The sequence below is a fragment of the Scomber scombrus genome, chromosome 4 (assembly GCF_963691925.1).
Source record: "Scomber scombrus chromosome 4, fScoSco1.1, whole genome shotgun sequence".
Taxonomy (NCBI): Eukaryota; Metazoa; Chordata; class Actinopteri; order Scombriformes; family Scombridae; genus Scomber; species Scomber scombrus.
Genome location: NC_084973.1, coordinates 27,186,054 through 27,203,199, shown reverse-complemented (window position 1 = coordinate 27,203,199; position 17,146 = coordinate 27,186,054). Strand labels below are relative to the sequence as shown.

At 39.1% G+C, this 17,146-nt stretch overlaps 2 protein-coding genes across 3 annotated transcripts; one reads left to right on the top strand and one right to left on the bottom strand.

Moving 5' to 3' along the window:
• Positions 1-1,312: 1,312 nt before the first annotated feature.
• On the bottom strand, positions 1,313-6,686 carry poli (polymerase (DNA directed) iota). Of its 2 annotated transcripts, XM_062417248.1 has the most exons (10): positions 6,504-6,686; positions 6,220-6,339; positions 5,968-6,132; positions 5,140-5,286; positions 4,657-4,893; positions 4,346-4,524; positions 4,132-4,223; positions 3,895-4,028; positions 2,874-3,094; positions 1,313-2,670 (listed from the first exon to the last, which is right to left on the bottom strand). In XM_062417248.1, the coding sequence occupies exons 1-10, from the start codon at positions 6,607-6,609 to the stop codon at positions 1,831-1,833; spliced, it is 2,241 nt and encodes a 746-aa protein (XP_062273232.1). In that variant the 5' UTR covers positions 6,610-6,686; the 3' UTR covers positions 1,313-1,830. The 2 variants fall into 2 exon arrangements, with proteins under 2 accessions (XP_062273232.1, XP_062273233.1); XM_062417249.1 differs by lacking the exons at positions 5,968-6,132; positions 6,220-6,339; positions 6,504-6,686 and adding an exon at positions 5,821-5,946.
• Positions 6,687-7,799: 1,113 nt separating this feature from the next.
• LOC133979406 (uncharacterized) lies at positions 7,800-16,833 on the top strand. The gene is made up of 17 exons (XM_062417917.1): positions 7,800-7,839; positions 9,074-9,838; positions 10,073-10,515; positions 10,602-10,697; positions 11,176-11,440; positions 12,019-12,344; positions 12,488-12,631; positions 12,728-12,842; positions 12,944-13,015; positions 13,095-13,235; positions 13,385-13,498; positions 13,582-13,655; positions 13,739-13,843; positions 14,384-14,499; positions 15,019-15,157; positions 16,192-16,312; positions 16,568-16,833. The coding sequence occupies exons 1-17, from the start codon at positions 7,800-7,802 to the stop codon at positions 16,657-16,659; spliced, it is 3,168 nt and encodes a 1,055-aa protein (XP_062273901.1). The 3' UTR covers positions 16,660-16,833.
• Positions 16,834-17,146: the final 313 nt, after the last annotated feature.

Genomic DNA, 17,146 nt, shown 5'->3' with positions numbered 1-17,146 from the left:
AGACGCTGATCAGAGAGGGACTAGCACATGACTGGAGCTGGCTTCCACATGAGCAGTCAAATGTTTCTCCAGAGTTTTCTCTGACTTGCTGAGCAAAAAAAAAAAACAGGGTCTGTTTGGCAGACAGAACTCCTTTTATTGACTCAGAGAGCTATGGGCGGACAGCTCAACAGTGCATGACACCATTCAGGTCACCACACTGCTTCGGTTACACTTGCAGCCCGGGCAAGGCAGGCCAATAAAGGCAGCATGGCAAATCAGATTTGCTTATGTAAGCGTTGGTTGAGAGGCCCCATGGGCACAAACAATCCCTGAAGAATAGCGTCTCTTTTAGTTTATATTTACAAAAAAAATCTGCTTTCTGGTGAATGTATGGCTACATTATATGTGTATTTAGGATATAATCACCATAATCCAGCAACAATGAGAACTGGAGTCATTTCATATGTGCATAATTAATGGTATTGGTTTCTATGCAATCAGCAGACTGAGGAAAAGGTGAGTAAACAACCCTCCAACAAACAGCCTCTCTGCTCATCTGATGATTATTTCTATTAGGAATTATATATTTCTAAGAGGAACACACCATAAAACTATATTTTGGTGATTTCCTAAAATATCTCTCCACATGGTAAATCAGATTTCAGCTACATCACAACTGAGTCAAAGCAAATATTCCCCAGCAAACATGACCACCGACATCCACTTTAAACTGATGAAAAATAATTAATTGCCTTACCAATTTATCCTGAAGAAGTGCCAACGTCCATTCAGAGGGCCCTCGGCTCGTCCTGATTAAATAAAATAATCTCTATCATGATGCGATGGCACATAGTATATCTCCTGAACCTTTCCCCTTCCCACATGTGATCCAGGGAGGAGTTTCAGACCAGCAGGAACCAAAGCAGGGCTGTGCTAACAGACCTTGTGTTTTCTGGTATTTCTCAGGAGGAAAAGGGCTCTTTGAAAACTGGATTGCGTCGACGAATAATGTGTGCCTCTGTGGATTTCAGTGGAAATCGTGCACCCAAAGAAAGGGCCCCTCTTCTACAGGCTCAGCAAAGTAATCCTACTTCTGCAAACAATGTGAAAACAATACGAAAAAAATGAAGCTTAAGACTTCATTTCAGCCTGAGATTTAGGAATATACTTTTCTGAAATATCTAATAACTTTATGTTTATAAGGACTGATGTAATGTGGTAATTTCAAGTGAACAGAAGTTACACAATGTTAAAAAAAACCCAACTAAATCATTATAAAGTTTCATTAACAATATATACTTTTTATTTCCAAAAAGGCAACTTATCTGAACAAAAAAACAGAAAAACTTTACAAAAAACAAATTTTACCAGCTTAGTGAATCTTATAATTTTTGTAGTTTTGTTGGTACGGTGAGTCATTAATTGAAATAATCAATCGATAATTCAATTTATTGTCAGTTAACGCTGGTGAGGATTTAACTGTAACCCCTCTTCCTATTGTTTAATTACATTTTCTTATTTTGTTTTCTCATGCCTGCATGATTTTTGGGACTTTTTGCTATTATACATTATTTTGCAGCGAGAGAAGCACCAGATTTTAGGTCTTTTTGTACAAATGTAACCTTGCCTTAATTTGTGTTGCTGTTTTTTTCTCTCATTTTACTTTACAGAAGTGTCCCCAAAAACCAAACAGCTTCACCAAATTGTTATTATTTGAATGGATAATGCATAGTGCTGTATAAGAGAAACAACTCAAACATTAAAAATAAAATACTCTTCAATAGAAATAATATTAAAATACAGTTTTATCATCATAAATGATCTTAAATAGAAGTCACTTGTCCATCTCTAACTGGGTTTGAAATAATTCAACAAATTGTTTGCCTGACTGCTTTTTCCTGCTTTTTCTTTTTTGTCTTTGGTCATCAAGCTTTTCCCTGGTTTCCTCAATGCGGGGATCTTCAGGACCAACTTCTGTTGCTTCCATTCAGACATCAACTCTCTCTGAACAGACGGCGGGAGCTCAGAAAACACCTCAGGGTCCACATTTACCGGGAACTCACAGTCAGAAGACTGAGGGAATGAGAGTCTCCCTTCTTCCATCATGTTTTCTACGCTAGCTGAACTTGTGTCCCGAGGCCTCTGGTTGTTCACGGTGGTCGCTCTGTCAGATGGAACAAATCTGTTCACAGCTTCTTTTCTGTCTGTGACATTTTGTGATTCTGATAATGACTGTGGGACAAGTGTGGAGGGTGGAAGGCACTGCAGAGAGGTGTTCTCTGATATTTGGGGCATATCAGTGACTGTAACAGAGGCGGACAGGCTGCTAGTAGCCATGAGAGAGCTGGTTAGGGAGTTTGCGTAGGCAGGAGATAACAGCTCCTTCTGGATTTCCTCGGGGAGAAGCCTGAACACTTCCGGATCAACATTTGGGGGCAGTCTATGTGTCACAGTGTTATTTGTGTCATCAGGGTCTGACCCCACAGTGCTGCAGGTTACTTTCCGAAGCTGAGGCTCTTCTCTGGGAACAACGGTGCTCTGTTTTTTTTTGAACCCACGTAATGCTGCCTCAGAGCTAGAGGGGCTTTTTGTGGAGACTGTCTTTTGTGAGGTATGTTGAGTAATCATGCTGTGGGTGCTAAACCGATGATCCGTGTGGTGGCTATCCCCGCTCCGAGAGGAATCGTCCTATTGGGGAAAAAAGGAGGAGGAGCACAAATGATTTCCAGGGTTTTAGAGTAGCAACACACTATTTCTAGGAAGGGAAACTCACCAGGAATCATGTAACAGCACAGTGTGAAAGAATAAGCGAGTTCAAAGATTTCATAATGAAATCATCTAAAACAAGATAATGTTGGAACAGATTACACGCCATAACTTGATTTTACTACCTGGCTTTGCGATGAGAGGATTTGTGTTTTTGTTGGAGACGTGCTGTGCGAAAAGAAAGATGTTATTGAGCCCTTTCCGCTGGCGGCAGGTCCTCTGGTCTGCAGGTTACTGAAGCACACGTTAAGGAGGGTGAGGTGAAAGGCTGCGCTGGTGTCCACCACCTTGTGGAAAAGCTTCATGGCCAATGGGACCAGCTGGGCCACAGCATCATCACTGCTGCCTAACAGAGACATTAAAGAACATTAATAGTGCTTTAAAAACTATTATGGACAGCATGTTATGTAGATTTTGATTATAGAGATTAAAATTGGAATCAAGCTCAAGGAGAAAATATAAGCACTCACATTTTAAATATTTTAAGGGGGACATAACAGGATTTGTGTGGTTTTCTATCATTTATAAACTGTTATAATTTTGGATATGTATGTTTAATATGGTCAAAGTTCTAAAACGTATATAAAATACAAAGCCAGAGCTTCAGTCTGCTCTGTTTGCAAAGTTACGTCTATTTACCCATCGAACTGACGTCAGACTGTTCCCACTATTCAGGACATTCATTGACTCAGGTTTTAACATGTATGTATGTATGTATGTATGTATGTATGTATGTATGTATGTATGTATGTATGTATGTATGTATGTATGTATGTATGTATGTATGTATGTATGTATGTATGTATTTGAGAAGTGTACTAATGACTACTAATGCTTGTTTTTGTAGCCACTGGAGCTAAATCTAAATCTGCTTTTGTTAAAAAAAACCCAATTTTGATGAAAAGTGTTTTCCTGAGAAACTAAAAGTTGCTTTTGAGTAAAGAGAATGAATTGTGGATCTATATTTCAATTGAAAAAGTATTGGAATTTCAAGGTCACCTATTCATTTTAAAGAATTTTATTTATCTCAAATAATTGTACTTTCAAGTGTTTTTTCAGAGGGTGGCAGTCCTCACAAAGTATCTATACAAAATGCAGTATCTTCATATGTGATTTTAAAATGTCCCTCCTGGTGCGAATGCTTACCAGACGTGATCTTCTGTCCGATGTGGTTAGGGATTGGACACTGCCGGCTCTCCCGACTGAACCACTTGTTGGTCGCTGAGTATTTACGAACGGTAAGCCGGAAGGTTTGAGGCTGCCTGCCGTCTTTGTGCATCCTTGTTTTCAAACAGATAATAAAGATTAGATTCACGTCTTGAAGAACACACTGACACGTTCATGGGTTTGAGGAGTTACACTGGCAGTGAAACTGGCTCTGACCTCCCCACCAGGCTGTTCAGGAGCTCTTGAATCTTCTCCAACACACCTTTAGTTGATGAGATCTTCTTAAAGGAGTCTTCATCACTGAGAGACTGAAACATGACAAGAATACTAATAAAAGGCAAAAAACATTACACATTTATACACAGAGATAGACAATAATTCAAAAGTCAGATGATGATATTTTTGAAGTTTCAGGGATATTCTACCCAACCTGAGGGGCCCCAGTAGGGGTGACAGGAGAGTCATCAACACCGAGGACCAGATTCTTCAGGCGCTGCGCACTGGGGCCTCCAAACTCTCTCACCAAGTCAGTCAATGGGAACTGCTGTAGGTCTTTCAAGCTGACTAATCCCAGGGCCTGAAGTCTCTTAGTGGTTTGGTGTCCCACCCCTGAGGAGACATGATGAAACACTCATTTATTGACAGGGACACTTTCTATGAGTGACAGATGTATAAAACGAGTACTGAAAAGACAGATGTATAAAACGAGAACTGAAAACAGTATAAGCTGAATATCTGTACCTGGTAATTTGCGGAGGCTGCTTAGGCAGCCCATGATGTCACTGACGTTCTCCGGCAGCAGTGTGGTTTGCTGGTTGGGTTTGAAAGTGCCTGACACCAGTTTGGCTAATAGCTTATTAGTGGCGACGCCAGCACAGCCAGTCAGGCCCAGTTTGCTGTGGATGACTTCTCTCAGCTCTGCTGCAATGTATGAACCTAAAGCCAGCCTCGGGTGGTCTGCGGCTTTAGTTTCTGCACCTGAGCGGGCAAAGAACATCAGCACTTCATGTTATTTAACTTTGTTCAGGACAATACAAAAAATGAACTTCTCATGCGTGTTGGAAACTGAAAGTTTAATGCAAATTTTTTCTTTGCATTTTCTTTGCTTTGCATTTGCTTTTTACAATTTTGGACTTCTTAGTTTGTTTCACAACTCATTTCCTGGTTTCCATGAGTCAGATGTACGTGTGGAGCAACAGGCACAAAGAAAAAAAGGGGTCTTACTGAAATGGTTGTAGACATGTCCTTTAAATGAATAGCTGTTAGACTCCAGAGTCTGTGCCAGCCTCGTCTCTACTATCTCTGTGATGTCCATGTAGTTCTCATCAAATCCAAGCCTCTCTACCAACGGACAGTAGGACAGCAGCAGCTCTGGACAGACGACAAAGAAAGGTAAAGCAAGGTGAGCGTTCCTAATGTTACATAAATTGGAAAAATAATGACGTAATGTCACAAGAAACATTTGAGAGAAGAGAATCGGCAACATTTCATGTCACTATATTGCATTCTGGTCTCTTAGGGTTACGCTATGCTGAACAATATACATCTTGTCTTCTTCCTCTCCATGTATGAAGGCTGACAGGTAGAGCAAAATGTTAAGTTTAGAAAGAAGCAATCAAGTCTTTAATTTCCAGAGTCAGATTGTCAGGATAGGTTCACAACTTTTCAAGTCTGTCCTAAAACAACAGTCAGATTTTCTTGCTGTAAGCATTCCTCCTGTTCATACTGACCATTAGAAGATCATTTAATAAGATCTGACATTGTAAGTGCATTATGAAGGGATCTTCTAATGGTCAGTATGAACAGGAGGAATGATTACAGGAAGAAAAACCTGTTTCAAAGTTCATATGGGCGGCAACTGGCCAGACTTAAAAAATTGTGAACCCATCCTTAAATATTATTTACCTTAACTATCCTCCACTATTAAAGTAGCTGGGCCAGAGATATCAGAGTTATCACCAACATCCGTTTATGCAGTTTGCACTAGAACAAAGTAAAAAGCTGCTTTATTTGTGTAGCACACAGGTGACATAATACTCCAGCCTACTGTACCTGTCACTTTATAGGACATTTCTCTGTAGTGTGTCAGGTCTTCTCCTTTAACCATCACCATCTGAGGACATTTCTCCATCGCATCAGTAATAGACATCAACTTGGTGAGGCCTTGCTCTCTCGCCACATAGTTACAAGTGACTATGATGTTCTTCTGCTGAATACCTGATGATATGAGATTGACATTTAACAGAGATATATTTGAGAGCAACTTGGATTCCATTACAAAAGGACCATTTCTCATCATTTTACCTAAAGGGACATCTCTTAGTGCTGGGTTTCTGATCATTTCCACCTGAGCATAGAAGCAGTCCAGGTCAAAATGCACAATCACTCTGTGTGCAGGTGTTGGTATCTTACTGAGGTTTGACCCTGAAACAGAAAGCAGCATAAATACAACACTCAGAAGCTGGCACGTACAGATGTCTGTAAGGAACATTCGTGTTTTTCTTTGCATGTCAAAAAAAGCAGCAACTGTCAGGTTTCAGTTTCTGGCTTGATAAATTTCCCTAACTCTGTCTCTAACATTACTTTACCAGCAGCAGCAGCAGTAGTAGTAGCAGAGCTGGGTGGTGCAGAGTCCGTGAAACTGCTCTTCCACTCGGTTTCATCATCTTCCATGTCATCCTCGCTGTTATCCATCTCAACAACACAACCTGTGTGTTTTATAGGCTTAAATATGCCGGATAACACTGATATTGTTGAAGGGAAAGTGTTGCATGTTACACACCGTGCAAAAATACTCGTTTGTTGTCGTGAATCCCCAGTTCAGGTTTGTGCAGCAGTGACATCTGTCATCGCGGAGGGCTTACTGCGACTCAATAAACGACATAAATCGATAGCTGCCAACACTTCCGTTTTTCCCAGGTTTCTCCCGTATTTCAGACCCATCTCCCGTCGCCCTCCCATTTTGTCTTTTCCCCCGGTAATCTCCCGTAATTTACAAGCCCCAAATTTTTAAGCATTAGTTTGTTAATAATAAGTGCAATAACAGAGGTTTTATTTTGAAAGTTTAGACCGGAAGCCGCCGCAGCTTTCGCCGTGTGACAGAAGCTGAAACTCTACACGTAAATAAAATAACTCTAAACTGTAAATAAAAATGCACATTTTCAAGCCTGATTCAGACAATGCCGAGTTTACTGACTAATTATTAAAAACCACGATGTGTTGCGTGAACTATCATCATCTTAACCCGCTCGGCAAACACTAATATCCCCGCACATTTTCTGCTGTGTGTTGCGTTTGCTGCTTGGAGAAAAAATAAATTAAACCCAATTTAAAAGTTTAAATGTGACGAAAGTGTTGGCAGGTATGCATGAATCAGAGAACATAATTTCAGGTATGCATGAATCAGATAACAGAATTTCCCGGTTAACAAATGTGAAACAATTTCTCGTTAAACAAATGTGAAACAATTTCTCGTTAAACAAAATGTATTAAACAAATTAAATTAGTTTAAATCACCAAAACTAATGCAGGAATAAAAAAAATATATGGAGTAATTAGCAACACCAACCCTTGTAACCTAGCAACAGTTACGGTTCCAGAGCCAAATCTGGGCTCCATAGCAACGGTCGTTTAGTGACCTCGTGACCCGAACAGAGGCTATAAAGGGAAGGCAGACACCATTCCAGGTTTAATTGGAGCCCCAGACGTACCTGTAGACCAGCAAGTTACCTAATTAGACGGTTCTCAATATCGTGAAACGTGGATTTTTTTTGCTAATGTTTCCCTCGTCTGGTCTCTTTGCTGACATAACTTGTCCTTTCTTGAAACGCGGACCTTGTGAGCGGCCTCATTGTTTGTACAAACATGCCACAAAAATGCGAAATATGTTTGCCTCCTTCAAATCACCGATAGATAATTTTGCAGGTCAGTAGCAGGTGTGTATTAACGCTAGCTTGTGGTGTTAATGCTAACCTAAGCTTAAAAAGTCGTGATTATGGATTTTAAGAAACAAATTTAGAGTGAAGTGGGTTACATGCTAACATATTTTAAACAACTTTGACTGTATTAGCTTGAAGATAAAATAATTCACTACTCTTTTATAACTAATTGACTATAAAAACGGTCCCAAAATGTAATGTCAGACTTTCTTTGACAATAATTTAGCCACTCTTGGAGTGTGTGGATTCTTATTTTACAGTAAGTCATCATCACATATCTGCACATTTTTGGGTATTTTATTGCTTTTAGTGCTGGGAAAGAAAATACTGTACATAAGTATTTTTTTGTGAAGTTTGGATTACCAGCAAGAGAAATATAATAGGAACCTCTAAAGCACAATTAATAGATGATGTGGGCCTTGAGTGCTTCTTTAATACCTAATCTCATGGTCCTGTCTGGACGAGGTAATTTGTGGAAAACATTAGTGAAAATTCATAATATCCCAATACCCATCAAACATGCCTAAAACTCTTAAAATGGCCCTAAAACATACTGGAATTAATTTATTTTACATTTTTTCAAGAAACTGACATCGTTATTTGGGTGTGAACCTCCTTTTTAGGAGATAGACAGACTCACAATCTCACCCGGCAGGTTATCACAATGAGAGAGAAAAATCCATTAATAAAAATAATTAACTAATCAACCTGATATCCAAGCAATTCACATTTTGAGCCTTCAGCCATGGTTACAAATGACTGGAAAGATGCGTGTTCACCTTTGTGGCAAATGGCAATTCAAAATTGACTTAGGAAATCATTAGGACTGTATGTTAATGAGAGAGACTGCTTTTTGAAGTCACTTATGTGAGGATATTCCTGATTACTCCACTAATGGAAATTCACCATGATTAAATGATTAATCCCGATATAACATAAAATCTTGTATTCTCCCATCCTTAGACTTTTATTTCAGTTTTGTGGTTATACATGAGTATTCTCAAACGAATGCATTACCACACAACCTATCTGGGTGGATAGAAATATGGTATAGAAAAGAGGGGGTGTTGATACCTCAGGGCCTTTGCAGGTTATTGTAGCTACATTGTTTTCCCTTCATTCAACAAAGGAACGATCATTTAACTATTCCCATCCTGTATTATTTGCCACCACTGTTAATACTAATAAAGAGTCCTACTTTTTTATTCCCTTTTGTACAGGAGCCCAAAACGGCTCTCCGTCTGCTGTCTGTGGAGCACAAGTGATCAAAGACGTATCCCTCCAGGAGCTTGAGTGGATCAACAAGCAGATTGAAACGGTACAACACGAGGTGGAGCAGGAGCAAAGGCGACTGTCGCACTACCAGACTGTGCAGGTAGACAGCAGGAACACAGCACGTGACTTATCAGTTTCCAAGTTTGAGACAGCAGGTAAAAATATACACAAAGATTCTTATGGACTGCCTCCATGCACAGACTTAACTAAACCATATTCCAGAGCGAGGAAGTACGTAGTTGACAACTCAAAACCAAGGACTGATTTAGAGTATGACCCTCTGTCCAACTTTTCTGCAGCCCTGCAGTCTTACAGCTCATCAAGTAAGGAGCAGAAAATCAAAAACGGACAAGGGTTGAAAAGAGGGAGAAACGTTAATAGTGAGCAAAAGAAACTAGTCCCACATCAGGCCCAACTTTCCAGATTGTCTTCTCCAGAGCTACTCGATGACTCTAATGATGACTGCAACTTGATTATTGACATTCCTCCGTCGCCTGACAGAAAGAGAGGTCGATCTCAGAAACCTGCTGATTGTGTTCCTGACACAACACAGCATACAGTAAAGGAACTCAAAGAGATCCAACAAGCGCCAATTTTACTTGATTTCCCACCAAAGCTACTTGCAAATGCTGAGGTGTTAAAGGAAAACTTAACACTTGACAGCAGTGTTATTTCCTCAACTGGATGTTTGGAGGACTTCGTAGTTGAACGTCAGAAAATTACTTGTTTTCTCACTACTGAAACAGAAGTGGTGATAAGTCCTGAACCTGCAAGTCTTCCTCTCATTGCAAACGAGCCAGATCACAATCAGAACAATTTGGAGGTGAAAGAGGAAGAAAACACACTTTTTGTCGAATTACCTCAGAGTGAGCTCCCCTGTGGTGTCAAGGAAATGAATCAATATAATTTTCCACACAATAATTCACTTTTTTATAAAACTTCAGCTGCTGGCTCATTCTCCCCATTCAAACAACACGTTCAGAAAATGGAGGAGCCCACCCAGCACACGGTTCAGAAGACATTAGACAAAACACCAGGACTGACACAGGTTAAAACTGTTATTCACCATGCTTCACCTGACGGCTACCTGAAGCAGGCAGAGCCAGTCTCAGGCAGCAATCAGTGTCAGGCTCAATACGGTTCAGAAACACCTGTCAACTTACATTTGACAAACAAAGCTGAGTCTTCATCTGCATCAACTGGGCAGCGTTGGGTGAAAACGGACAGTGGAGAGGTTGTAATCATCGTCTCCACCTCTGACGAGGAGGAAGAGCTCAACTATTCAGAAGCAGAGCTTTCAGACAGCGACCCAATGGAGGAATGCTACAGGATCTTCATGGAGGCAAACAATGCAGAGAAGGGAAATGAAGAGCAGCCTGATGCGTCTGTAAGTATGATGTTTGTTGCTCCAGACCTGAGATGAAATGTCTTTTCTTGAGTAAAGAGTCTTTTCTCTTACATTGTCGTTGTTAGGTTGGAGCTGCAAATGTGGAGGAACCAGAGATTAATGTCAAACCTCAAGCACTGTCGGGAAAGAAGAGGACAGCTCATGAAGCCAAACATGCAGAGGTTTGACATACATGACTGATCTGTTATATCGGCTTATGAGGCCATCTCAGATACTGTGTTGGCGAAGATGTTGGCTGATAAATGGCAGGAAAGTAGTACAGAAATGTCAAAAATAGGAAATATCAAAAAATTGACACTATGAATTAAAACTAAAAAAAAAATATATTTTTAATTGTAGATCATTTTCTATAAATCACAGAATATTTACTCTAAATATTCACACATTTTATACACTGCAACTTCTTTCAAACAAACCATAAAATTAAAAAGTAAAGTGTTGTTTCAAGTTGGTGAGTTTATCAAGACAGCAGTTTGTAGAGAACAGAATTTTAAGAAAATTGCCTGCCAAATTGATATGTAAATTTTTGTTTACATATATAATAAAAGCATTTAACTCAAGGTAAATAATGCAAAACACCATAGAATGATGAAGCTCAAACTGTCACTTAACATTTTGTGATTGACATGCTCTTTTCAGCAGCCAGTGGCTAAGAGCAGACCTCAGCCCCAGGTCCTGGTTCCACTTCGTGGGCCTGCAGCACCAGGATTTGCCCCCCTGTCCACCATCACTTCTAACATCCAGCAAGTACAGCAGAGAGCCTCCATGCTGACTGCTTCAGTACAGGGCAGTCATGCTTTTTTCTCCTCCACCTGTCAGAGGAGACAAGAGACCCAAATGGTGGCTGCTCCTCCTTTTCCTCCTCAGACCTCAGTAAACGCACAACCTGTTCCTATGCAGAATGGTAAGCACCAGTTGACTGTAATGGATTAAATTATCCTTTCATTAAGATCATTTGTTACTATTAAAATAATCCAGAATTATATAAAAATATATCTAACACACTATCAGTTTTACTATTCACTACTGCAGTGAGTAGTTGATTTAACTAGTTGACTTGCACAAAATTAATTGGCATTTCTTCCCCAAAAAGTGACTAAAACAACTATGATTACCAAATTAAATTTTTGACAAACATTTGCTAGTTTAAGCTTGTCAAATATGAAGATTTGAAGCTTTCCTGTCATATTTTGTTGAGTATCTTTTGCCTTTATCTTTTGTGTGGACTGTACAAGACATTTTTAAGACATCATCACAGCCTGTGACAGCCAGACAAAGCCAAATAATCGAGAAAATCATTAGTTGTTAGACGCAGTCCTTGTTGCCCAAACAAAGGATTTACTGTATATGCCTGAAAGAAATCTTGAATGTGGCCTCTGATTAAACACCCTTATTCATCTTCATACATGTAAATCAAGCAACATATCTTTAGAGTCTTTGCAGACCAAACTGAGTGTAATTTTTACTTGTCTTATCACACAGCCTACATTAACTACATACCTTTGGGAACCGCAGTCATCGAGGTGGGCAACAACTTGCACTTGATCCTCCCGCAGGCGACCTTCCCTTTGCCTGTCTCATCCAATTCCAACCCAGTAACTTCAGTCCTAACCCCAATCAGTCAAGTGCATACAAGCCCTCTTACCATGAAACAAACATACCATCAACCTGCAGTTACCCCTTTGCAAAGATACCGCACAGCACCACCTCTGCTCATTCCTGTGCCGGCACGTAAACCTGCGCTCAACTCTGGCTTTGCATCAGCACATTCAGGTCCAGCCAATCCCACCACTCCTCAAGCTGCTAAGGTGAAAAAGGAAAAATACATTTGTTGAGGCATTTTAATTTATTTTGTGTGTTAAACTTTTTTTTTTAAAGTTTAAAAAAAAATGTTTCTTCTCTTAAAATGTACTAATGAACTTCCTTTAAAAAAAAAAAAAAAAAAATCTAGCCAGTGCCAACTAAGCGTAAAGTGAAGCAGGTGTATGATGCACCCAAAGACAAAGTGCCTCATGACGTCCGGCAGCGTTACGTGAACATGTTCACAGAGGAGTTCCTCAAAACATCAGCCAATGTTAATGATGCATTTGAAAAGGTGAACTGGGTCTGTCCTTTCTACTAAATCTGATAATAACTGACAAAACTACAGTCTGAATGTTTGTTTCTTTCCCTCTCGTGTTATGGTCGGCAGGCGCTCGCGGAAGAGAAGGCGGTGTATAATCGCAGCATGAACAAACTCAAATATCTGAGTGTTGCAGTGAATGCACTGAAGAGGCTCAAAAATCAAAATGCTGTTGCTGCTGAAGGTGACGAAGCTCTCAGGGAAGCTGTGTGTAGTTCATGTCATTATCTGATGAAAGTTAACTTTAATCTGTTTTTTTTCTTTTTCTTTTTTTTTCTGGTGCAGCTAAAAATGATTTCAGCAGCCAAAAATCCAAAGGCAACATTCCTCTCAACCTGAAGAAGCTCAAAGGAAACGGTTAGGCTCAGTTTTTGAGGGCTTTTCATTTTAATAAATTGTTGTAAAATGCTGATAATGTATTTCTTTTTCCTGGCAGATGATAAGTCACTGTATGAGAGTTTGAAGGATTATATTATGACTGAGGAAAAGCTGATTGAGAGCAACTACCCTGTCCAGCACCCGGAGAAACCTGGTTGTGCTGCTCTTTTTGCTGACAATAAGAAAGGCATCACAGATCGTAAGTTAAACAAAACAAAAAAAAGATGATCTGGAGCTGTTCTAGCATTATAACACTAGAGGGCGAACTTCACCTGTGCTGATTTTGCAATGAGGGTTTCTCTTCCCTGCAGATTGGTCTTCAGTGATGGTGTTTTTTCTGTCTTGTAGCCCTAAAGAGGATTTGCTGTCGCTGTGGGGCCACGTATTCTGTGAACCAAACGGGCAAACACATCCGCAAGGAGGAGTGCAACTACCACTATGGGAAAGGAATTGAGAAAAGAGGTGACTGCATGGTTCATGCTTCAAATATATAAGCTGTTTTGTAAACATTTTGAAGCATTTTTGGATATTTTGAAATTTTGCAGTGCCAGGTGGAGTGGAGACCCGTTACAGTTGCTGTGAGGCGGTCATGGGAGCACCTGGATGCCAACAGTTTAAGGTAGGAAAACGGAGACTTCATTCTCTAATGACTTTCATCTATTAGTGGGTCAGGGTTTGATTTGGTTTTCTTCTTTTTACAAGTTGCATGTCCATGATTCCCTCAGCCTGGATGGGTTTGTGGCAACCGTCCCGAGACGTCCCTCAGATACGAGTTGCCCTGGAGTTTACGCAGTGGATTGTGAAATGGTAATGCCACTTTCTTCAAGGGGCACTGTTTATTAAAACCTTCCCTAATGTCAAGCACCAAACCCCATTTAAAGCCATCAGAAACTATGTTTATAATAGTGGGTTTTATTAGAATTCAAGACTTCACACCAGAAAATGGTTGTGCTACATACAGTTAGTAAGTAATGCAGTATTTTGCCTCTTTAAATCAGACTTTATCAACATTCATCAACAATATTTGACAAATGCTGCTTTGACATCATATTATCTTGTGCTTTTACAGTATTTGCTCCTAATAAATGATGCTCTGACATTTTTAATATACATTTCCAGCTTTCCCTACTGCATACCAAACTAATTAAGGTCACTATTTTATACTGGTACAGAGCAAGCACCCTGATGTGTGATTATGGTGATGAATTGACCTTGATTCTTAACTTCTGTACACAAAGAAATTAAGTACAATACCTGTCAGAAGTTTGGACACTCTTTCTCATTCGAGGGAAGATGTGTCCAAACCTTTGACTGGTGCTATATAATGTGTTAAATGTTTGTCTTCAGTTTTACACCATTCATGGTTTGGAGCTGTCCAGAGTAACGGTCGTCAACAGTAGTCGTCAAGTCGTCTACGACACCTACGTCAGGCCTGATAATGATGTCATTGACTATAACACCAGGTAATTATAATAAATATACTTAGGTTTTAAATTGGTTTTTTTTATGCTTTATATGTGTCCCTCCTGATAGTAACCAATAATCTGATATTTAAACACTTTTGTCTTAAATGAGAATTTCAAGTGAAAATTGACTTTCTTTAGCTAAAAATAAGAATAAACAGTGGGTCTGTAATTGTTGTTGCTTAGGTTGACTTGATTTGAGCTCCGTTACATAGGGATGTATTTGAGAAGTTGTCATTTTGATTAAAGAACAAGAAAAAGAAGTGAAATCCTGCTACTGCTGTTTGTTTATGTAGCCTGAACTGAGGGGCCTCTGTAAAGTTAATGTAAGGAGTTTTTGAAACTGCAAATCATGTAAAGAGATCTCTATTAGAGTCCCAGAAATGAAAATATAGACCTGTAAATGTGCATGTCATGCCCCCTTTTAATGTTTGGCAGTAATGCTAAATAACATTATGTAGTGGTGTTATTTTGATGTTCATCTCTCCGTCGAAAGGTTTTGACATTTTACCTGTGCAGGTTTTCAGGCATCAGTGAGGAAGATGTGAAAGGGACCCACACTTCTCTCAGAGAGGTGCAGGAGACCTTGTTGAGCTTCATCAGTGCCGACACCATTCTGATCGGACATGAGTTGGAAACAGAACTCTGTGCCCTGAAGGTGACTTTCAAAAGCTTTTTCCCATCATTAACTCTTAACCTCCCCCCCTTTTCTTACATAGCTTATTTTACAAGACCTGTGTTGCAATCCTGGGAAATTATTATTATAAAAGTCCTGTCATTTCCAAACTGAGTGATGACTGTGTTCACATAAAACAAAAGGTTTGAAACAAAAAGCTTCTCATTTCTAAATGCTATTTTCTCACAGAGCTTTTCTTTTGATGTAGTTTCAGTGACATGGTAACATTTGAATGTCATGTTTTCTGTCCATAGTTTTCATTCTGTTATTTTTTTCTAAAAAGGTCATAAAGATAGTCTAACAATAGTGTCATTTTCTTGGACGACTTACAGGTGAGGTTTGTTTTTTGTATAGTTAACCTGTAAACATTTTTTTTTTATGTAAACCTTTTGTGAAAAAGGACAGATGAAATAACACTGCTGTAAAGTAGGGTAACAGGTCGAGGGCTATCGAGGATTTATAGTCAGCAAAACAACATACTGTACAACTAATGTGACATGTCATGATAAAATATGAGAAAATATAACACACATTATACACATGCTGACGATGATGTTGAAACTAACAGGTGTGTGTGTGTAAATATCTATCTATATATCTATCGGTCTATATATATATATATATATATATATATATATATATATATATATATATATATATATATATATGATTGAGGTCAACTGTTAAATAGTTGTCATTCAGCCTTTATAGTATATGAACTGCTTTGGTTGAGGTTCTTTTTTTAATAAGGTGTTTTTATTCTATTTTATTTTATTTTGTTTTTCCCTATACTATCTATAAAATATTTGGGTTTCAAGTTACCATGGTGATCTAACAGGTGTAAAAGTGAACCTGAAGTGAGGCCAGAAGTCACATTTAATGTTATTTGGGACCCACATCATTCTTTCCATCGATGAATGTCATTTTAGTTTTTCCCCTGGACCTCTCGTTAACATCCTCTTGAGTAAATTTTATTAAATTTAAAACTTCAGACAGTATCTTCCTCTTCACTGTAGTTGTTCCATGGGACGGTGGTAGACACATCTGTGGTCTTTCCCCACCGTCTGGGCCCCCCTCACAAGCTGACCCTCAACAATGTCACTGCTGAGTATCTCAGGAGGATCATCCAAGAGAGTGGTGGGTCATCGAGGATAACCACAACCATCTCACATCACATGTTTATTTGATTGAAATGAAGTTTAAATTTCATTACAGGACTAAATCACACAATCTATTTTCAAATGAATAAATCAATCCAAGTAATCTTGGGAATTTGAGTGTAAAAACAATCTAAAGTTATACATTTGAAATACCAGTGCAGCTGATTTATTATTGAGGATGTGGTGTATCCGTGTTTAATGTATACTTTAAATATTGTATTGTTTCTCCCAGTTTGTGGCCACGACACTGCAGAAGACGCTGCGGCATGCATGGAGCTCATGTTATGGAAGGGCAAAGAAGATGGAAAACTGAAAAAATCATGAAAATAAAGCAAAAAAACTCATCCCCACACTGTTCACACCGCACATAAAAACGCATGCTGTTTGATTTAATTGATTTATGTTTAAGAGTGTTTTCCCTTTGTTAAATTTTGATTTGGAGCCTGTATAAGTATTAATGCACTGGTAACAAAACCTGAAGAGTGTTTGTTTGTGTGTGTGGGGGGGGTGGGGGGGCTAATAATTATTAACCAAATAAATGCACAGAATGAAATATCCTTGTGTAATTGTTGTTTTTTTTTGTGGTTTATTTTACTTACACCAACCAATGAACATCCAGCTTTTAATGACATGTAAACATCAGGTGCAAATAGTAAATGAGCACCTGCATGCGATTGCACTGATTACTGACGATACATCAAGGAGGAAGCAAAGGAATGTCCACTTATATGAGGAAAGCAAATACACGGTATTTGTGTAGAGGTTAACTGTGTTTTTTTAACTTCAGGCTGAAGGAGAAGCTGACTGACCC